Below are 23,478 nucleotides of genomic sequence, written 5' to 3'. Positions count from 1 at the left end.
GCGCCCGCTCCGGCGGCCCCGCTCCCCTCTCGGCTCGGCCTCCCGGAGCCGCGGCGGCGGCGGCGGCGGCGGCGGCGGCGGCAGCGGCGGCGGCGGCGGCGGAACGGGGGGTGGGGGGGCCGCGGCGGCGGCGGCGGCGGCGGCCCCGCTTCGCGCATTGTTTTTCCTCACGGCGGCGGCGGCGGCGGCGGGCCGCGGGCGGGTAGCGGAGCCCGGAGCCCCCCGGTCGTCGGGCCGCGAGCGAATTAATTAAGTGGGGCGCGGGGGGGGGGGAGCGAGGCGGCGGCGCGGCGGCGGCGGCGGCGGCACCATGTTCCCGGGGACTGCCTGAGCCGCCCGGCCGGGCGCCGTCGCTGCCAGCCGGGCCCGGGGGGGCGGCCGGGCCGCCGGGGCGCCCCCGCCGCGGAGTGTCGCGCTCGGGAGGCGGGCAGGGGATGAGGGGGCCGCGGCCGGCGGCGGCGGCGGCGGCGGCGGCGGCCGGGGGCGGGCGGTGAGCGCTGCGGGGCGCTGTTGCTGTGGCTGAGATTTGGCCGCCGCCTCCCCCACCCGGCCTGCGCCCTCCCTCTCCCTCGGCGCTCGCTCGCGGCTCGCGGCTCGCGCTCGCTCCTCTCCCCTCGCAGCCGGCCGGGGCCGGCGCCCACCCCCCTGCCCGGGAGCCCTTGCCGGCCCGGCCGCCCGCGCTCGGGGCTGTTTCCGCGAGCAGGTGAAAATGGCCGAGAACTTGCTGGACGGACCGCCCAACCCCAAACGAGCCAAACTCAGCTCGCCCGGCTTCTCGGCGAATGACAGCACAGGTGAGGGGGGGGGGGGCGGACGGGGGGCGGGGACCCCACCCGCAGGTGAGCGGCCGGGAGACCCTCCCGGAGGCGCAGGCCGGCGCGGCCGCCTCCCGGGACCCCGGCGGGCCGGCCGAGGGGGAAGTTTGTCGCCGGACTGCGCCGGGGCCCGAGCGGGCCGGCCCTGTCCCGGCGCTCCCGGCCGGCCCGGAGTTGGGGAGGCCCCCCGCGCGCCGAAAGCGAGCGGTACTTGGGCGGAGGAAAAGTAAAGTGGAGCGTGCTGGTGGTCTTCGTGGGGGTTCCACGCGCCTCCCCGTGCCTCCGTGCGTCGGCTCACGCGGGGCTGCCTGGAGGGATGACAGCAAGAGGGTACGTTTCTTGGTTAGGGAAGGAAAAAGTGCAACACAGGGGGGGGGGGCACCCAAAGTGTTTTCTGAGCTAGTAGCACAGTGCGCAGCGCTGTCGTAGCAGCAGCCAGCCCGGGAGTTACGACTTCGAAGTTTCTTGGAATGTGCTCCTTGGGAAGACATTGTTTAGCAGTTACCTTGAAAACTCTCGTTGTTTGATCGTGTAAGTCGTAACGTTTTCCCCACCCCGAACATCGGTAGCGGGACGTCCTCAAAGTTGCTGTGGTGTGTTTAATTTCAGAGGTGTAACCTGAAAAGAAAGTTAAATAGCAGATCGTCTTGGGCTGCAATCTCCACTTGAGCCCGTGTGGCTTTTACAGTGTAGATGTATAAAAAAATTCTGTTAAGGAATGTCGGAATTGCAGTTTTTCCAGAAAAAAAATTTTTTGGCAGGAGGTTCAATAAAACATTCCTTGCAACAGCATCCCTGAAAACTTTCTGAGGTAATCCCATCAGTCGCCCAAGAGAAGTATTTTAATTTCTCTTCATTTAACAATTCTGGGCTCTTCTGGGATGGTTCATGGTAGCGTTATGATCGAGTTGGATTTCCTCTTTCAGAGCCTCTCCTTTGCAGTAAAAACTTGCGCGCCGCTGCGAACAATTCTGTCTCCAGCGCAGCCTGCGTTTCTCCAGTAGGGTCTCGCAGTAGCAGCATCTGAAAATCAGTTTATAATGAATGGATCCAAATTGAATTATATTGCTGCAGCAATGCCTTCGGTTTTGCCGTAGACACAGCTGCTCCACTTGTGCAAACATTTCTGTGGCCACCGGCGTATTTCTGCTAATGGTCTAAAAAGTCTCTTCTGTTGAAACAAAACTTGAATTTTGTGGCTTCAGTTTTAGTACAGTTCCTAGAATATTACTGTAGGAGTGAGAGAAATGATAAAAAAAAAAAATCTGCTGTAAGGAGATTCTTGCCTAGTTTAAATGAAATTTCTTAAATGATGGAGCTGGCAGGGGGAGTAGATAAGTTTCTTGGGACCGGAAAGTCACTAATAATACTTTTTTATTAATTGGTAAAGAGTTGACAAAGAGTTACTTTGTCACATCAACTTCTCTGAAGTAAGAAATGTGGAAACAACCTTTTACTGCAGAACAGATTTTGCTTTTTTAATCTTGCTATGTTTTAGTGAAAAGTCTTTAACTGTATGAAAGATAGATTATGCCAGGCAAGTTCAGCTTTGAAGCTTGCCTTCTGAAACTGGTAACTTTTTGAATGGCTTTGCAGTTTTCCTATTGTTGAATGAGGTTATTGCAGATTTCGTTTTTTTATGGAGGGATAAATTACTAACAGGACTTCACAGAAAGGCTTGTCCAACTGTATGCATTTAGCGGTTTCCAAGATGGAACCCAAAGAATGGCCTTTTTGGCTAGTTCTGCTCTCGGATGGTCACCTACTTGCTTGATGTGTTGCTAATCACAAAGTTTATCGGGAAGGATTTTTCCCTCTAGGCCGCTTCCCCGCCCCCCCTTCCTTTCCAGTTTTGATCCTCCTAAGGCATGAGGGCTTGCTGTTTTCCAAATGTGGAATAAAAAAAGTTTTTGATAGCTCTAATGTAAATCATTTAAGAATAAAGTTCATAATCATACTTGATGTCGAGTCCCCTTGGTCATACATTCATCACGTCACATCGTGCAAGAGTCTGTTAGCGTGGGGCCAAGGAAGGGATCATCACCGAGTACATTAAACGAGGTACAGCCTTGTCTCCCATAACTACTAGTCTGAGACAGACATCTTAAGGATATATATTAAGCAAATAAAGGACCAAAGGAATTTCATTATGTACCATCAAAGGAGTAAAGGCATTGGGTTAGATGGGACAGTAGGAAGAGACTCAGCCTCGTCTTAGTGATGGGATGTGTTTTTGAGGTTCCCAGGAGAAAGTTGGGCCAGGCGGAGCAAGGTGTGTTTCCTGTGTCTGCGTAAAATGTGAGTGAGGGGAGCTCTGTGCTTGGGGGGCACTGAGGGGTTAGGAGCAGCAGCAGGAGGAGGCCTCGGTGGCATGAGAGTGATTTGGACTGCCACGATGCGGTATGTGTCTGTGGGGTCCGGCCTGGGGAGCTTACCAGCCAGGTGCTCCCTGCAGGGCGCTTGCAGTCTAGCGGGGAGGACGTGGGGGTGCGTAAAACATGCCAGTGAGGTAAGGTGGCATCTCTGCTCAATGTCGTTGCCTCTGATGACAGGTAGGAGGGGTCTCTGAAGGCTGAGGAGGTCAGGGAAGGCTCCTGCGGAGGGTATGCCGAGGTGATCTGGGACTGGAGACGGTGCCCCAAAGGAAGGTAGCAAGTGGAAGTAGGAAAAAGAGTGCTGCTGGCCTCCCCCAAACCTCAGCGCCGGAGCAGCACTGGGTTTAATGTTATGAGATGTCGTAGCATTTTCCTGTTTTACGCCGATGCCTTCAACGCTTTCGCACAAATGTAGTCTTCCTTTACTTGGCGCCCATCGTTAAGAGGTAGGTCTGTGTGTTTCCAGTGTGTAGTTAGCTGGGTGTTTTGAAACGTCTTTATTTAATACGTCCTGATTAGAACAGCATATTAGTGTGTTTCAACAGCAGGGATTCGTGATTTAACAGCGAAGGAGAAATAGATATCCAGGCAAGCAGTAGACTTTTTTTTTTTTGGTCAGCTTTATTGAAGCCAGATTTACACACGACAAATAGACTAGTGAGTTGAAAGTTTTTTAAGTCTGTCTTCGGAAAATTGAACACAGATCTGTTTCATCCTGTGCTGTGGAAGTGTTCCTAAGGAGTTGTATTACACTTTATGATGTGAATCCCTTTAAATGCAACAGGAAATCGTATTTAAAAAAAGTTTGGGGTAAATACAGTCACCAGCCAAAGTACCTTGTACAACAAAATGATGATCTTTCACGTATGTGTAGTGCTTTGCTTCCAGTGTCCTTCTTCCCCCACCTCACCATGGTCCTCGCCGCATCCCGTGAGGCAGGACGGGAAGATGCTCTTCCTGCCGCTTCTGGGTAAGGAACCAGACCTGAGCGAGGTGATCTGCCCAAGCCACGACACAAAGGGCGAAACCAGGACCAAACCTGGCTGATTCAAGTGCACGGTTGTGTCCATTCATTTTGTACATCTGCATCCATAAACATGACATTCGCTCGATCGTGGATTCAGGAGTTTGCGGTACGTGGCAGGATTGAGTAGCGCAACTCCAGCAGATGCGGTGAATCTTTGGGGGAAGGCCGTCACCAGCTCTTGGAGGGGGAGGTGGCGCAGGGTGTGTTCTTCCCAACAGGGTAGCCCGGCAGGTGCTCCCTCTCCCCTCTGGTTGAGTTCTGGCTAAATAGGAAGCGTAAGCTTTTGTGGAGGCTTCGACTTCGTTTACTTGTACACATGTTAGAAAAGTAGGGGCTTTTGGATAACCGAGGGGCCAGAACGGTGCACCGTCGGAGTTGCTCAGGGATGATGACGGGTAAGTACATCATAAGCACGATGACAGGGGTGCCTCCCAGTACAGCCCACTGGGACAGCGGAGAATCACTCCTGCTTGACATTTGAGCGTGAGCCTCCAACTCTTAAACCTCATGGAAACAAGGGACAGAGACTTGTACAGGGACGGGGGCTCCGTTGGAGGCTATTTTTACGACTTCTAACTTGTAGCCACTGTGGCCATATGACAGTATGTGATCACTGGGGGCTGCGTAAGTGCTGACTTTGTATTTTTACTTTGTGTGTTTGAGAACTAAAGAGTTAAAAACGATTTTGCCAAAGTATGCCTTTCCTGGTTAGGATGAAATGTACCTTATTGTGAGCTGTTCAAGATTAGCAGAACTTGCTTTAAGCCACTTTGGTTCTTGGATGACAGTGGGGACACCACCTCTTCGATCTTCCGTCGAAGCCAGCGTTTCGAGTGTATTCCAAGAAACTAGAAGGCATGCAGAGAAGTGTTTCTCTAAAAAGGTTTTGTGCTCATAGGAGACCCGGAATAGCTGAGGAGCTTTACTGCAGACCTTTCCAGAGCCTTAGCTGCTGCCGGGCTCTGAGTCTTGGAGAGCGGGTCTGTAGTTTGCACGGTTCCGAAGCCTTTCTTATGGAATACAGGGATCGACAGACACTGTGTAAAGGGCCAGAGGTCATATTTTTGGCTTTGCATGACATGGTCTCTGTGATAACTACTCGACACTGCCATTTCAGCATGAAAACCGCCCCGGACAGTATGTACACATGTGGATGTGGCTTTGTGCCAGTAAAACTAGTAACTTTTGTTAGTGCCAGGGATTTGGCCCTTGGGGTCACAGTGTGGGACACTGATGGAATGCGGGATTAATGCTCTGAAGATCCTCGATTTTCTCTTCTGAAAAGTGGGTGTGCCCTGTAGTCCTGGCTAACTGAAAGTGCTCCTGTCATTGGACCAGCAGCCTGTTTGTCAACGGATCTGGAAGTCACAGTAGCCACATGCATGCATCCTTGCAGGCTCACGAGCAGGCAGATCTCTTGTGTAACACGCTCAGGATATAGGAGAGAATTCTGTAGTCAAGACTGTTGTTTTTTGTTTCCATCTTTAATTATTTATATATATATATATGTATATATACACACACACATACATGTATACACACGTACATACATATGTATACATGTATATACATATACATACATGTACGTGATATGTATATACATGTACATGATATGTATATACATATACATGTATATACATGTATATGATGTACGTGATATGTATATACATATATACACATGTATATGATAAATACATGTGTATATATATTTTTTAGTTTTTTAACATTTATTTTTCAGAGAGAGAGTACAAGCAGGGGAGGGGCAGAGAGAGAGAGGGAGGTACAGAATCTGAAGCAGACTCCAGTCTCTTAACTGTCAGCACAAAACCTGATGCAGGGGCTTGAACCCATGGACCACATGATCATGACCTCAGCTGAAGTCGGACACTTGACCGACTGAGCCACCCAGGCGCCCGTTTGTGTGTGTGTGCGTGTGTGCATGTATATGTGTGTATATGTACATATATATATATGTATATATAATTTTTAAAAATGTTTTATTTAGTTTTTGAGAGAGCATGAGGTCGGGGAGAGGTGGGGGGTGGGGGGGACAGAGGATGCAAAGCAGGCTCTGTGCTGAAGGCTGACAGCAAACCCGACGCGGGGCCTAAACTCATGAACCGTGAGATCATGACCTGAGCCAAAGTTGGATGCTCAACCCACTGAGCCACCCAGGAGCCCCCAATTAAATTTTTTTTTTTTTTTCAACGTTTATTTATTTTTGGGACAGAGAGAGACAGAGCATGAACGGGGGGAGGGGCAGAGAGAGAGGGAGGCACAGAATCGGAAACAGGCTCCAGGCTCCGAGCCATCAGCCCAGAGCCTGACGCGGGGCTCGAACTCACGGACCGCGAGATCGTGACCTGGCTGAAGTCGGACGCTTAACCGACTGCGCCACCCAGGCGCCCCAAGGAGCCCCCAATTATATATATATTTTTAATAGAAACAGGAGGACCAAGAAATTTTAAAATTGCAAAAACTTAGGCAGTGTGATGTGTTTTGAAAATTCTTAACTCGTTTGAAGCCTATTTTGAGCAGCAAATGAATATGTGATTGTTTCTTTACTGTGTATGTAACAACAGTTGAGTCGGCGGTACCACTAGGTAGTAGCAGTATACAAAGGATTCTCATCGATGGCTCTGAGTAGCTTAGAACTGTCAGCAAATTAAGACTTGGAGGCAAAACTCGAGAAAAGAATACAAAATGCCATCACCTGCCAAAATACATGAGTCCGGGCAATCTGAAGAGGGCTTTATGTGTTCACCTGTTCTTCGCTGAACGCCGCTGTGTGCAGAAGCCCATGGCTGATGTCTAGATGGGGGGGCACCTGAGCCACATCCTGGGGACCGGTGAGGAGCTTGGCCAAGGGAAGCACACACCAGGAGTAGCCTGGTGGGCCCTCCGCTCGCCATAGTCTGGTGCCTCCCGGGCCTCCCCTACGGAGCCAGAGCGGAGAACCGGGCCGCTGGGGAAGCCCGCCGGTGTCCTTGCCTTCTGTCATGTTGGGAAAAGCTCTTTGGCCACTCGGAGCAGTTTTGTCTCCGTGAGTGTCATCGTGCATGGCCTCTGGGTATGATCCGCGGCCCGTGGCGCTCACTGAAGTCCTCTGCTTGTCCCAGACGGCCTCTTGCAAGCTCTCAAACTCTGGGCCACGCGCTCTGGTCTTCAGCATGTGTGCCTGCTGTTCCCCAGCCCGCGCTCAGGCCTTTGCGCCTGGGGGTGCATCCCGCCTTAGAAATGCCATCCCACGCTTGCTGGGCGGGCTCCTCAGGGCTGGCGTGGTCATCTGTGGCCTGCCTTGACTGGGGAAGGGACGCCACACTTGCCCAGCTCAGTCTTAAACTTGGCTTTTGGGAATAGTCTCATATCGCAGCACATCACCGACAGGGAAATCTAAGCCCTTGGGGCGGTCAGTGCCCTCCCTTTGAGGGGCTTTTGCCAGTCGACTTGCCGTGGGGGCTGGGGTCCGCTGTCGGGAGCGCCTGACCGTGCCGGCGTGTGGGCCCGTGGGAGCGGAGCAGAGGTTGCCCAGCTCGGCTTGGACTTGACCAGCCACGAGTCTCTTCAGACACGGGAGCTGGCGCACGGAAGGCACGCACCGAAGCGGAGGCGGCTCCTTTTCCCCCAGGATTTTAGACAGTGTAAGGGGTGACTGTTGCTGCCTCTGAAGAACTGCCTTCAGGGTGTGTCCGGTTCTAAATTGGGGAAGCAGGGCTGTCTCTGAGCTCTGTGTCTAAAAGTTGGATTCCGGGGCGCCTGGGTGGCGCAGTCGGTTAAGCGTCCGACTTCAGCCAGGTCACGATCTCGCGGTACGTGAGTTCGAGCCCCGCGTCGGGCTCTGGGCTGATGGCTCAGAGCCTGGAGCCTGTTTCCGATTCTGTGTCTCCCTCTCTCTCTGCCCCTCCCCCGTTCATGCTCTGTCTCTCTCTGTCCCAAAAATAAATAAAAAACGTTGAAAAAAAAAAATTAAAAAAAATAAAAGTTGGATTCCTTTTTTTTTTTTTTTAAACCTTCCCGTTGGACAGACAGGAATTTCATCCCGTGTGACAGTTTCCCCCGTGTTTCATTTCCATTAATCAATCACAGGAATGTTTACTGGAACCGTCGCTAACAGTAGTAAAATCTAATGGTGAAAAAATTTCACCTGATTTTATTTGACTTTCCTGTTCTTAGGTGTCCCGTCTGCTGCTGTTTGAAAATCTCTTAACTTGCCAGTCTTTCTGATACACCTGTGCCTTATTGGGTACAGTAGTAGGTCCTTAATAGTTGTAAGCTGTTCAGTGGCATTGTACGATTCTCTTGTAAAGCAGATTCTTTTTATAATTCAAAGGCTTCCCTCTGCACTACCCCCCAAATATTTTGGATTTTTTAAAATCAAAGCGGTACCACTTAGACATATTTTCACTTTGTAGTTCGAATAACCGATGAAATAACCAGAAAAAAAAAACTATATGTTATGAGAGACTTGTGCAATATTTCAATAAAGGAGTATTTGATATTTGATTACAAACTGAATGATGACATTCGGAACTATAGAAATCTGTTAAATAATTAGGGTTTGCTTTGACAATTATGGACTATAAAAGCTTGACCCAGTTCCTTTGGATTAAAATATTTTGAGTATTTGTCACCTGATTAAAAGTAGAACCTTCTAACCATGACTCAGAGTTGAAGGAAATGTCAGAGCTTTTTATACTGGGGAGGCGGGCAGCATGGTAGTAAGGAAGGCACCCGGGCCTCGCTCAGTGTGGACAGAGTCTCAGCTCTCGGCTTATCAGCTCTGCAACTTGGGCTTGTGACTTTACATTTGAGCTCGGGGGGTGGGTGTGGGTTGGGGGTCTCACCTGTAAGAGGGATTTTTTCCCCCCTAGAGTTTTTTTCCTTTTTCACTTTGATCAGTTTTGTATACTGGGCGACTGTGGTTCCTGGTGTCTAGCAGGTTGCCGCAGCCGTTACTGGTGTTTAACTGTGTGGGAAACCGTTAGACATACCCTTCTCCTTGAGCCGGTGGGCATTGGGATGATACAGGTGAGCAGTCTGACCCAGAACCGGATCCGTGAAATTTCTTGCCGAATAAATGGGAAAGTGCCGCCCTCCCCCCCCATTTCTCTCCCCCACCAGGGCTGGTGTGAGTGGGATCTGGCAGTCTTGCAAAAGAATGAATTAGAGGCTGGGGTTTGGGAATCCTACAGACCAGGTGATAGTTTGACACACTTTGCTCAGTCTGTGTTTGAAGTTAAAAACTATTCTGTATTGGAAAATTGAAGTGGAAACGGAATTGTTTTTCTAGTATTGTTTCAGAACAAGGACTTGATTTAGGTTAGGACTTAGCGAAAAAGGAAAAGCAAGTATGGAGGAATCGTAAAAACAATCTTTCTTTTTCAGAAAACAGAGTTAGGGGAGAAAATGGCCTTGGGATCACTATGCAGTTTAGTCAGGTTGATTGGTGGGAAGGATGTCGGTGAAGTTTAATCTCCCCACTGGGTCGGCTCCCTCTGGTCTGGAAAGGAACAGATTCAGCTTTTTGCTGTATTGTGGGGATTTTCTCTCCTACAGATTCTATCATAGGAAATTGTTTCAGTGGAGTGTACTATTTGCCATTCTCCTAGGTATTTTGGGTGTGGTGCTTTGTGGGTTTGGCCACTAAAAATTGCCCCATGGTGGACAAAGAGCTTTTCCTCTGAATTTGTGCCTTTACGTTAAATCTTACTCACCTTTTATTTACTAAATAACTTTCATTGAAAATGACACAAAGTAATGAAGTACTGATAGATTTTCTGTGCTGTTGTCGTTATGCCTCTTACTCATAGTGGGATTGGGTTTTTTTGAAGAGCACAGTCTGCCCAGGGTTGAACTTCTCTTTAAAAATCTGTGAGAGAGTCATTTGAATTATTGGGAGATAGTTGGCTATTTCCGCTTGCACTGGTGACTTTCTCAGTCTTTGAAAGTGTAAGGAAAAACTGATCTCTTCCCAACAGTAAGAGAGTAGATTTGGCCATTCCCTCTGTTTGAAATGCCAGTGTTCTCATGATAGCCTCTACGGACCGTCCGGTAGAACTTTATCTGTGATGATGACACACACGTTCTGTAGCCACACGGCCCAGTGCCGGAGTCCCTGGCAGCTTGTGGCTGTTGAGTAAATTGTTACTAATGTGATTCAGGAGCTAAATTTCAAATTTAATTTTAATTAATGTAAATGTACACAGCCGCCTGTGGCTCCTGGCTGCTGTGTTGTACAGCACAGCCCTGAGGACACATACTTCTCTCGTTTGTTCATGGTTTTCTTGAAGGTATTTATGACCATCCTTCAAAGGGACCAGTTTTTAAAGACGCTTTGAAAAATATTTGTTGTTTTAGATTTAGGATTTTTTTCTCCTTTAGAAAATACTTACTGCACTGTGGCGCCAGTCCTAGAGAAACTGTGACACGAGTCCAAGTCCAGTGTCTGCCTTCGTGGGAGGCTGCTGTAGTCAGGTGTGACTGAGTACCTAGGAGGGGAGGTGATGGTCCCTTGCACGATGCAGGCACAGGACGGTCTCTTCCCGAGAGGTCTTGGAAGGCCTTCTGGGGGAAGTGACGTTAGCATGGAGACCTGAAGATGAGTAGGAGATGGGGGTGGGGAGTACCGTTCCGGGTGTAGGGAACAGCATAAGTAGCCATTGTGAAGGTCTGGAAGCATGTTCCAAACTCCTGAGTGTGTAACAACAGTTTTTGCAAAAGCCGGTTTTATCTTTGGTGTATACTCACTGGGCTACCATGTAGAGGCCATGCGGTCTTGCTTCTGAGAGGCGGAGACTGCTGGGGTGGCCCTGCGCCGGGTGTTGGGTGGGCCCGGGCCAGGCTCTGCTGTCCCACCTCATCCTTTTACTCAGAGATTTAAATGCTTAGGTAATTCGGACCAGAGATAGGTGCTTATTATGTGTGGGATACCGCTCGTCTGTGGTGCTCCCGCAGAACCATGGTTCCGTCCCCTGGGCCAGAGGAGTGGTGGTGCGGGCAGGTGGTCCAGCGGCCCACGGGTGCCTGTCTGATCACACAGTCTGATCAGCGCTGGGAGGATGCGGGGCTCCGGGGACGGGCGGTCAGGGAAACTGCTCAGAGGAAGGACCACCTTGGGGGTGGGGGCGTCGGTCTGGGCACCTGAAGGCAAGGTAAGGGTGTAGACAGCTCCTGGTGCCAGACCAGGGAGTCCAGATCATCCTTTTAGGGTTTGAAAACAAGACAAACTTTTAGAAACCCATTGCGTCCAGGGTAGTTGGAGGAAGCTACTGTGATTGCTTCTCAGAAATCTAGATCAGCTTGTCCCAGGGTGTATTTTTTCATCCAGGTTCCTATCTGCAGGAGAGCTGACAGCTGTCTTCCCTCCCCACAAGCCGGGTTTGTGAGAGGAGAAGCCCCACGAATCACAATTCGTGTACTTAATTTGTTAGGAGATTTTTGCACAAACATAATTTTCTTGAAAAAGTTTTTTAAAAAACTGTTTTTGAGAGTGTGGGTAACATATTCATAGAGCCCAAACTTGGAAATGGCACAGAAGAAGGTTTGGGGAAGGCCTCCCTCTCCTGCCTTCGGAATCCCCAACCTTCTGGGCCATTCTAGAGCATACTGTACAGGTGCTCTCTCTTGCTTGTTCCTGTATGTGGCACAGCTCACATGATGCTCCACTGTAGGTGGCCCCAGACTGATCAATGTCTCAGAGCTCTTGGCAGTACTGATACTTGAAGAGCAGGCTTCATTCTAAAAATCCTTTTTTTTTTTTTTATGGTAAAATATTTTGGTGCTGTACTTAACATAAAATGATTTTAGAGTTTATATACCATAACTGAGAATTGAAGTTTAAACTTCAGTTAAAGTAAAAACTTTAGTTTAACTAAGGTTTAGTAAAAACGTTAGTAAAAATGAATTTCATGTCACCTGAAGACTGTCGGAGAGTCTGTTACTGTTGTCATGTTGCACATCCCATCATGCAGCCAGTTCACACCTGGTTTATAGTTAGTCAGTTTCTGGAAAGGATTCCTGAAACCTGTGGTTTTGATTACCTGCCTTATTAGTTGATGATATACATGTGTCTCTAGCTTAACAACCTGTTTGTACACCAAGAGGATACAGTAAAAAATCAGTCTCTTGTTTGGTAGGACTTCTAAGAATATTCACGTTCACTCCAGGTCTCTTCATTAGTTTAGTTAATCAACCTAGAGATCGCAAATCACTAAGGTGACCGAAAGGTCCTTCAGGAGGAGGGCGGCTGAGTTGCCTGCTGTTGCTGGTTTGGGGAAGGGAAAGTGATCTTCCCTTCAAAAGGAAGAGAAGTCTGAGAGTTATTAAATAAGAAAGGATGGAAAACATACATAATAATTAGATCCTTTTTAGGAGTAAAAAGTGTGTGTACTTAGACTTCCAGAAGGAAATCTCTAGAAATTGTTTTTCTTGGGGATGGGGGACTGAAGATAGTTTGGGGGGGGGGGGTTCTCTGCTTTGCACTTCATAGTCTTCTTGATGCTGAAAAAAAAAAAATCCAGAAATATAATACTTGCATCACAAAACTAGTGAAAGAGTAAATCACATCCAAAGCAAAACATCTTTAGTATTTGTGGTTAGGAGAATCTATCAAATGGTGAGAAGTGGAGATTTGGTTAATTCTGTTACAAATCTTTGGACCTGTAGCACAAATGACTTGAGCAAGTGCAGACTAACTTAGAGGCGCCATCCAGAGACAGGAAAATGTGATCGTGTTTAGAGTGATGTCCAGTCATCCCTTCCTTTGTCACAAGCTCTGATTTTTAAGAGAATCTTTCAAGTAGAGGTTTCTTCACAGATGTGCTAGAAGCTGCAGGACCTGACAGCCACCTGATGTTTCTTTGACTATTTTAAAATAATGTCAGCTTTCCCAGCGTGAGCAACATCTATCTTACCATTATGTTGGCTACAAAATGTTATATGTAGATCGCCACGTTCCTTTAGGAAAAAAAAGTAGTTTTTGGAAAGTCCCTCTTTAAAGTGCTTTTTCTTTTGTCTTTTAAGCTCATGTGAACACTAAAACTATTTTACACTAATACTGAACCCATTTCAGGTTTCATCTTCAAACTGCAGACGCTCCCAACTGGAAGTGTTCCAGGTGTTATCATCTGGGCTTGAGCTAATCACCAGGGCCTGGACACCCCAGGGGCTGCCCGACAAAAAAAAAATCAATTTCTTTAATTACTTAAACGAATAGTTCCTTCGCGTGGTTCAAAAATGAGAGGACACGCAGGCTGTAGAGTGAAAGCCTCCCTCCCTCTACCTAGTGTTGCAGGTAACCGCTGCGAGTAGCTTGTGCTCTCCTCCACGGTTTCTCTCTTCAGGCAGACACTGTTCTTAGTTCCTTTGCCCCCTTTCTGCCTTTCCTTCTTACCTTACCTTACAGTAAGGAAACGAACTGTTCACATTGTTGCAGACCTGCAGATAGCAGCCCGTGAAGAGCTTCCTTATCCCTTTACATAGTATCCATTATATGAGATGGGCCATAACTGATTTCATCTGCTCCCCCCAGATGGACACTTAGGTTATTTCCAGTCTTGTTTCCTCTCAAACAGTGCTTTAATGAACAGCCCTGCGGTTTTGTGTATGTCTATAGAACAGATTCCTAAAAAGGAATTAATAGTTAAAAGGAGTATGCATTGTAATTTTGATCGTATCATCAAATTGTCCTTCAAGGGCTTGTATGTTGGTGGATTCTTAAAGCTTGAAAAGCAGCACACTCAGATCCATTGTAGACATCACTGGATATTTTGTCTCTGTTACTTATTAATATTGTCTAGTTGATGGACACTCAGGTAATTCTTTAGCTGGTGATTCTCCATGATTTTGTATTTCTCAGTCGCTTGGGATTTAGCTATAATTTTATCGTGTGTGTGTTTTTTCCCTTTAAGACTTTTTTTTAGAGCTGTTTCAGGTTCACAGCAAAATTGAGGAGAGGGTACAAAGATTTCCCATATATGCCCTGCCCCCACACGCACAGCCTCCCCCTTATCGGCCCCCCCCCTTAGCGCGTGTTTGTTACAGTTGATAAACCTACTCGGACGCTCATAATCACTTTACTCAAGGGTTCACTCTTGGTGTTGTGCATTCTTTTTTTTTTTTTATTTTTCATTTTTTTAAACTTTGTATTAAATTTTTTTAATGTTTATTTATTTTTGAGAGTGTGACTAGGGGAAGGGCAGAGAGAGAAGGAGACATGGAATCTGAGCTGTCAGCACAGCCCACGCCGGGCTTGAACCCGTGAATCGGGAGATCATGACCTGAGCCAAAGTTGGATGCTTAATTGACATGTTTTCATCATTATAATATCATACAGAGTATTTTCACTGCCCTAAACCGCCCCCATCCCCCGCCGGCTCCACTTGTTCACCCCCCCCCCCCAACTACTGACCTTTTTATTGTGTCCATTAGTTTTGCCTTTTCCAGAATGACCTACAGTTGGTACCATGTAGTATGTTGCCTTTTCAGATTGGCTCCTTCTACTTAGTAAGACACATTTAAGGTTCCTCTATGTCTTGTCTTGTGGTGCTGAATGATAATCAGTTGTCTGGATGTTGGTGTACTTTTTGGACTTCGTGTATTCATTTCCTGTTACGGGCTCTCCTAGGCCCACACACTTTTATATCCTGTACGCTGACACCTCCAAGTCCAGACAGCGGTCTTTCCCCCTTTCTCCTGTCTTGGTGTTGCTGCCTGCCAGCTATATCTCCCAGCATTTGGGCCAGAGGACTGGTCTCCGATGTCCCTTGCTTGTTACTCATGCTGTAGCCAGATAGTCTGAGGCAGCTTGGCACCTGCAGTCTAGGCTTGCTTCTGCAGATGTTGGATGCTAGCACAGCACCCTACATTCCTCCTCTTCCAGGACTTTTCTTTTTTTCTCTTTTTTAGAAACAGCGTGAGTTGGAGAGAGGGATGAGGGGTGGGGGTAGAAAGGGGGGGGAGGGAGGGAGGGAGGGAGAGAGAGAGGGAGAGAGGGAGAATATCTTAAGCAGGCTCCATGGTCAGCACGGAGCCTGACACAGGGCTCGATCCCATGACCCTGTGATCATGACCTGAGCTGAAATTGAGTCAGACATTCACACGAGCCACCCAGGCGGCTCCCCCCCCCCCCCCGATTATTAATTGAGTTGCAGAGCGGATAGGCAGCTGGCTAAGCCCCCCTGCCCCCCTGGCTCTGGGTGCTCCTCAGCCGTGGTGGTGGAGAACAGTGAACCTCTTTCTGCTCCCTCTGCTCCAGACCATCTGGTTACAGTTGAGAATCTGCTGAGTGAGTTACGGTTGGTCCAGTGGTGGTTCGCTGCTGTGACAGCATCTTCTGTCCCGCCTTTGTCTTAGGAAGGCTTAAAATCTCTTCCCTTCAGGGGGTCAGCACGTAAACCACGTTTAGGAAACTTAAATTGTCCTAGCCCTCTGGGCACAGCACTTGGAGCTTGTAAGCTTGGAAAGCTCATCTAGCGAGGCCAGGAGGCCGGCTGCCATTCCAGGACTCTGGTGATTGAGGTCCAGCGTGACAGGACTTTCAGTCAGGACTGTCTTGGGTTCTTTAAGGGGAAGGTAAACAGCAAACATTTGGTGAAACAAGATTTTTTTTTAATGTTTATTTTTGAAAGAGAGAGCGTGAGCGGGGGAGGGGCAGAGAGAGAGGGAGACACAGAATGGGAAGCAGGCTCCAGGCTCCGAGCCATCAGCCCAGAGCCCGACGCGGGGCTGAACTCAAGAACCGTGAGGTCAAGACCTGAGCCGAAGTCGGACGCTCAACCGACTGAGCCCCCCAGGCGCCCTGAAACAAGATTTCTTGATACTTGAAGCAAAGTAACCACGAAATGCATTTGTGAATGAAAAGAGAAAATGCTCAGATTTTAATAGTAAATTGTGTACATCAGACTCTACCTTTCTTGGGTAGACTTACTCTTGAAAAAGTGTATGAATAAAGCAGGTGTGTCCCCTCTGATTTACACCGTAGTTTGTAAGGTGCTGTACTTTTATTTCCGTTAGTTTTATCTACTGCAGTACCCTGGTTTCCTTCCCCTTGCTTCAGATGGTATAGTTCATGGTATTTAAATATTTAAAAGTACTTACTGGGTAGGTTTCCATGTAAAAGAGTCTCCCTGGGTGGATCCTTTGGTAACATGAATATTTGTCCCATAAGTTAGCTATAAATTTGGGTTTAATAAATTAAATTGTATTATAACTCTTAACATGAGACTTATACTAGAGAATAGAATTTGGGTTTTATTTTTTGTCCTATGCTCTGCTGTGTCTGATGAGTGATTATTATTTTTTTAATGTTTATTTATTTTTGAGAGACACAGAGTGTGAGCAAGAGAGGGGCAGAGAGAGAGGGAGACACAGAATCTGAAGCAGGCTCCAGGCTCTGAGCCGTCAGCACAGAGCCCAATGCCAGGCTTCAGCTCACAAACTGTGAGATCATGACCTGAGCCAAAGTCAGTTGCTAAACCGACTGAGCTACCCAGGTGTCCCTGATGAGCAATTATTTAAATGCACATTAGTGGTGGATCTTCCCCAGAAAGACATTCTTCATTAGAGCCTTCTAGTGGGTCCCTCCCTCCTGCATCACTGCACACACCTGCAGAGGGACTCCTGCCATGTTGGAGTTGAAACTCACCGCAAGCAGAGTGGCTAGCTTGTTCTGTCTGCTCAGCTCCCTGCTTCCACCCCTCCCCATTTCCAGTGTCCCTGTCTCAACATCTTTTCCTTCTAAAGATCTGCTCAGAGTTGGCCTCTCATTTGAAGACTTTCTTGCTTCCGTTCATTCCCTTACTCCACTTGCTTGTAATATCTGATATTTGTGTGTTAACAGTTTGCCTTTGTGACTTGGTGTCCATGGCCTGTCTCCCTCAGTTACATTATAATCCTTTGGGGGGGCTGACTTTTATTTGAGTCTCAAATAAGCCCCGTTAGCCCTGAATGGAGCGAAGTCTCGAGAGCGAGGACACGGCCCCACCATAGGGAGGCCGGGAGGAGGCAGATTCCCCAGCCAAGTCTGCTCTGGCTCGTGAGCAGATAGTGATTCCGAGGAGGGGAAGCACTTTTTTGTTCAATACAAGATCACTGTTGAGAATGAAGTAAAAACCTCATTATTCTGTGCTAATTAGTGGGTGGTGTATCTGCATAAAAAGCTTGAATCACTGAAGATTTTAGAAGGAATTTACTTTAATTATTTCCTAATAGTCATTGTACCAAAAAAAAAAAAAATGTCTTTCGGGAATGTCTTTAAATGCCTACATAAAAATTATTTGTAATGGTCTAAATGCTAATAAAACGGTGTTCTTTCTTTTTCCTTTAAAAATGTTTTAATTCTGCGTCGTTGAAGAGTTGTCCCATTATCCACGCAATCCCATGAATTTTCAAAGCAGAGTAAGCTTTAATTCTCCTAGAATTGTCACACATTGTTAGGGCTTTACCATAGAGAGGGGACTGTTGTTGAGCACGAACCCTGTGCCGGACATGGGGTGCCAGGTCCTTGATGTGCATGTGTCTTTTAGTCCTCACAGCGACCTCAGAAGATGGTGCCCTGACAGACAGTGACTAATATTGATGGGACCCTTATTGCCTGTCAGGCTAAGGGCTGTATCCGCATTGTACGATTTAATCCTTTCATCAATGATCCTAGAGGGAAGTGCCGTTTTCTTTTCCATTTTAGAGCTAAGGAAATAGTAAGGAGGTGTAGGAGGAGGAAGTGACAGATACGGGCCTGAATCAAGACCTCGAGGTACTATTCTCACCACACCGGGCTGTGGCTCCTGCGTCGCGAGTGTCTGACTAATGTATTAATGACTGTGCCACAGGGGTCTCGAATGGTCTCCAGATCATCTAAGAATTAGAACCCTGTGAAAGTGTTTACCCTTCTGTCATTTCCTCCTCTTTAGATATGAGCCTTTTCAGAATGCCTTGCCCGTTTGGATTAATTTTTGTATCCAGTTTTGTCTCGGGAATTAAAAATTCTTTTTGTAAAAGTTTCCAGGGCTGATGTATAAAAGTTCTGAGTGTTCTTAAGATTTAAGACAAGCATTTGAATAGTTCTAGTACGAGTAATGCCGAAAGAGACGTAAAGAAATTACGGAAAGAAAAACAAAAGCAGACCTTTTTCACTGAGAGTAAGGGCTGCAGAGAGCCGTGGGCGTGGGTGGGGAAGGCAGGGTATCTGTGGGAGGGGAGTTTCATGCTTGAGAGTAGAGAAACATGAACATGAAACAGCGTCTAAACTCTCACTCTGAGGTTTTTCCTCAAGCTAACATCTCTTATTCTGTGTTAATGCCGTTTAATCTTTACATCAGCCATGGGATGGAGGGCCGTGGATGCCGAGGGGGAGCTGGAGGGAGAAGTAACCTGATTGGTCCCCTGCAGGATAATGAGGCTGCGTAAAGGGGAAGCAGGGCAGGAGAATTCATTATTGAATTTTGTTCTCTTTGTTTCTCTTTTATGAAAGTAGTCATAAATGTTAAGATGACTATTTTATATCTTTGGCTACACAAGGCAAGTGTTAAAATTGATACTGTGTATCCTGTAACTTGGGCACTCTTCTCTGTAATTCACTCGTTCCCTCAGTGTGAAGGGGTTTGTAGAGAGCCCGATTCACAGAAGCATTTTATGCAAGGCACTGAGTAGACACGATCCCTCGGTCATGGTCCTTAAAGCCTTGTGAATTTTAACTGGGAGTTGATAGTATGCTTTTAAGACTCGGTCATGTCTGCCGATCATAGAAGAGTTACTACTTCTGGCCAGTACAAGATTTTATCAACTTGATTGTGTACATTCGAACAGAAAAATCAGTTCTGCCAGTCAGAGAATTTGGGGCCCCAATTGCCATTGAAAGGAAAAAAATAAGGTGTTACGACAGAAAGAGGAGATGTTAGAAAACCTGAGGAAGGATGTGTTTTGTGGATGATTGGCTCAGCTGCAGTTGAACAGACTCTTCAAACAAAGCTGTTTTCAGATGTTACAGGGTGGATGGATGGATTCAGCCACTTACCTGGTATTTGATTTGTAAAATGAAGAGCTTTTTTTCAGGGTACCTGATAGTAGTTCTTTACTTGTTTAAGATGAAATACTGACTTCTGATAATGGTGGATAAGAATGGATCTTAGAACATGTGTAGGATGCCTTGTCTTTCAGTGTTTAGAGGGGATTGTTTCCTGGAGCAGGGTTTCTCTGATCAGCCTAGAAGTGAAACATCCCTTGCGACCATGCTGGATGAAGACCTTCCATGCTGTGGATGCCCTAACTTTGTAGGAGTGTGACAGAGACCGGGAAGCCTATAGCTACCTTTTTCTCACATCAGCTTAATGAAAGGGGCGGACTCTAGGGTGGCATCCGAAGAGCCCCAAAAGAGAAAATTCCGGTTGGCTATAGAGGCGTGACAGGCGGTGTTTGCCGTGTGACAGAGAAGTCTCCTGCGAGAGGTGAGCCCCTAGAAAGCATGGTCCCGTAAGTCTTATTCAGCCTCAGCTCTGCTCTCTCCTGGGTCCCCCGGTAACTTGGTAGAAAGAAGGGAACTTACCTGGGACTGGAAGTCTATAACACTCAATCTTGAATTTTAGGAACTTCCGGTGATTCAGATTGGTATTGCCCAACCATTGTGTTGGGACACTGTGGTGTGTAGAAAGCATAACTGTGTATGTTGCAATATCCTGGCTTTCCTTCTTCGCTCTCCGTTGTCAATTTTTTGAACTGGAGAATAGGGAACATGGTGACAGTAATGGTGAGAAGGGTGGTACTGTGAGTACGGATGGCCCTCCGCAAGCCGTCTTTCTTTTATAGACTCCTTGTATATTTGGGTGTATACACGTTCATAAGTGTTGGAACTGGTAGGTGAGGACGTGAGTAGAATTAGTCCATTCTTTCTACAGCTGAATGGCTGGGAGATGCGTTTGGGCTGAAATAAGATGAGAAAAGTGGTCAAGGTGGACAAAATGTGTCAAACCAGTACAAACCAAAAGTGAGCCCAAGACATGCTGCCTTGTGACACTTGTCAAAGTTGCGTGTGCATTTGGAGTAGAGGTATAGTAAATCATTAAAAAAAACAACAACCCCAAACTGGTAAATTTGAGAGTGGCAGGATGGTGGGTGATTCCTTAAAGGTAAGATATTTAAAAGTTTTTGTGCAATATGGAATAAGAAAACCAGCATGTGCCCTGTTCCAGCTTTCATCGTATAACCCTGGGATGTCGGCCCTGTTTCACACTCGAGGGAAGTGAGATGCACACATGGAGCAGCTTGCTCAGGGACACAGGGCTGGTCGATTCAGCCAGGATTTGGACACGGGTGTTCCACTTCCAGGTGTTCCTTTTCCTTCCTCGTTGCCCATTCTCACGCCGGAGTGGGGACCCTCACTCTGACACTGCCGTGTTTAACTATGCATTCAGGTTTGCCTGCTCTGGTCCTGGCCTCGCTGCCCTCTCCTAGGAAAAGTGCTTCCAGACACTTGGAAGAGCCAATCAGGGAACTTCCGCAGGTTGTTCGAAACTTTAAATATTAAATATTTGGAGTTCATTTCCTTCTAAGGATTTACAGTGTTTGACACCGTCTCTTAATCCCCTCCCTGGGAAATAGAAAGGAAACTCGATCTCTGTCATCATGGTTCCTACTTGCTGGTTTAGATGTAGTTTCATTTTCGTGTTCATACGTTGAGAAGCATTGCATTAAAACACACACACACACACACACACACGCACACTGGTTTGTTGGTTTCTTGGGTTTTTTTACTTGTTTTTTAAGAATGTGGAGTACGGGCGCCTTCCTTGCTCAGTTGGTAGCGACTGTGACTCTTGATCTTGGGGTTGTGACTTGGAGCCCCACGTTGGGTCTACATAGAGATTACTTAAAACTAAAATCTTAAAAGAATATGGAATAAAAACGTATGCGTGTGGCTAGAGTCTGGAAGGCAACAAAACTTGAGTTACGTTGGAGAGTTGTTTTCTTTTTCCTTGATTTCATGTGTTTTTTTTTTTAATTTTTATTTAATGTGTTCTTTGTATCTGGAGACCTTAGTGAATCTCCAAATTCAGGACAACATAATGCCATAAGAGCTATGGAACGGAACCCACCAAACCACATCGAGATGCAAAAAGCCCTGATCAGTGGTGGTGTCTCAGCTGTCTGTTGTATCCAGGAGTCAGCTCCTGTGTCTCTTCCTAATTACATGTCCTGTAATCTGGAGGAAGCAACCCCAGATTGAGGGACGTTCTACAAAACCAACTGGCCTGTCCTCTTCAAAAATGTCAGAGTTATGAAAGAACAAGCCTAAGGGACCTTCCCAGACGAAAAGACAAAGACATGACAGCGAGGTGCACCTGGGGCCCGGAATTGGGCTTTAGACCAGGAGAGGGAATGTGATGAAGGGTGTTCGTGAGACAACTGGTCACATTTGAGTAAGGGCAGTCAGTACATTAAGTATTGGGTCAGTGTTAAATTTACTAAATTTCATAAATGTGCTGTGTTTTTGTAAAATGGTGTTCTTAGGAGATGCATGGTCAAACACTTGGGAAGAAGGGCTCATACTGTCTGCAACTTGCTCTCACAGGTTCTACAAAAACTGTGTGTGTGTGTGTGTGTGTGTGTGTGTGTGTGTGTGTACAGTTGCAAGTAATTTCTAATTCCTTCTAGCCGGGTAGGATGAGTTTGGTATGTATTAGAGGTGGTCTGTACATAACACGTATGTACAGAGAACTTTGGAAGCCGAAAAGAGGGACGGGTCCGCTCTGCAGGGGCAGCCTGAAGAAAGTCTTCAGAGTCACTGTGTTGAACCTGAGTGAGAGGGAGGGGTGTTGTGACCAAGAGAGAGAGCATCCAGAAGAAGGATTTCTGCGTATGACAGCCCACTGCGTTGTGTCTGGAAGGTAGGGCACATCAGAAGGTGCCAGGGGTTGCTCAGGGGCCACTCCTGATGGCCTGGTGTGCCTTATGAAGGAGTGTGAACTTCATCCATAGACATGATGGAGGTACCAAGATGCCTTCGGCTGCACGTTTCACTAAACTTCAGCTAGAATGGCTTAAATGATAGGAAGTGTATCTTCTCACATCACAGGAAATCTGAAGGCAGGGAGGGTCCAGAGTTGGATAATTCAGCTTGGAGATGGCTTCATGAACCCAGTGTCTAGTTTTGCTGTAGCCCGTCCTTACTTAGTGTGTGAGTGGTGTCTCCTCTCCTGTCTGGGGAGGGAAAGGGAGATTTCTTCCCGAGCATGCCTTGCTGTAAGGAAGGAGAACCTTGTCCAGAACAGTCTTGGCCAACTTGCCTTCAATTCTCTTTGCTGGGATTGCGTCCCTGCAAGAAGGTACTTGTGGTGGGTGGCTCTTGAGTCACTCTTGCTCCTGCAGCTGGGACGGTGTTGCCCTTCCTTAGAGGAACCTTGGAGCGGTCACGCGAGGGGCTTGCTGGGTCAGCAGTCTATCGGTCCTGCCGCCGTGGAGAAGACCATTCAGTTTTTCAGAGTGGGGAGTGGGAGCGGGAGTGACTGTATTTAAACAACGGAAACAGACACATGCACTCATCACCCCACCACTTTGACCAGTACCACTCTTTATTTTTGGCCTGTTGCTGTCCAGCCACTGCCCATGTGCACGTACTTCAGTGCTAATCTTACTTGACGTGCCATTTTACATACGATGTCATTTGCATGTTTTAGATAACATGCATAGTTTCCTACCTTTTTAGTCTTCGACATTATTTTAAGAGATATGTAACGTTTTGTAATATTATACAGTAATTTATTAAACCTTCTGTTATTGTGGAACGGTAATAACGGCTAATACGATGGAATACTTAGCCCCACAGGCACTGTTGGTTGGAATGCTTTACGTTTATTAATTCACGTAGTCCCCACGAACCCCTGTGAGGTCTGGTGGCCATTATCACCGCCCCCCCACCCCCCCACCCCCCCTTTTCCAGACAGAGGAAAGCAAGGTGTAGAAAGTCAAGGGAGCTCAGAGCTAGTACGTGAGGAACTAGAAGCAGAGCTGGGCTCACAAGCAGGCAGTCGGGTCCTCGGTCTACCCATTGGGCTGGGCCGCCTCCGCACCTTGTCTGTACCATGTCGATGCCACACACACGGCCACTCGTGTTGTTTCCTACACATCTTGTCCTTTGTGCACGTGGCCAGGTGGCTTCGGGGTGAAGAAGGCGTGGTCGGTGAGGGACTGAGGGACGGAGATGACACAGAGGCCACACGAGAGAGAAATGGTACTGGGATTTGAGAGGGACTGGGAAATCCTGTGTGCTCAC

General features: G+C 47.5%; 1 protein-coding gene across 3 annotated transcripts in view; it reads left to right on the top strand.

The window, feature by feature from the left end:
- The first annotated feature begins 535 nt into the window (after positions 1 to 535).
- LOC115503724 (CREB binding protein) overlaps positions 536 to 23,478 on the top strand; it is a 128,092-nt gene continuing 105,149 nt past the window's right edge. For all 3 annotated transcript variants that reach the window (XM_030300056.1, XM_030300057.1, XM_030300055.1), the window contains exon 1: positions 536 to 794. In XM_030300056.1, coding sequence (XP_030155916.1) covers positions 710 to 794 — 85 coding nt within the window. In that variant the 5' untranslated portion in view covers positions 536 to 709. The remainder of the gene's footprint in view (positions 795 to 23,478) is intronic.

The sequence above is a fragment of the Lynx canadensis genome, chromosome E3 (assembly GCF_007474595.2).
Source record: "Lynx canadensis isolate LIC74 chromosome E3, mLynCan4.pri.v2, whole genome shotgun sequence".
Lineage (NCBI taxonomy): Eukaryota > Metazoa > Chordata > Mammalia > Carnivora > Felidae > Lynx > Lynx canadensis.
Note: the sequence above shows the minus strand (reverse complement) of the source record. Positions and strands in the feature narration are given on the sequence as shown.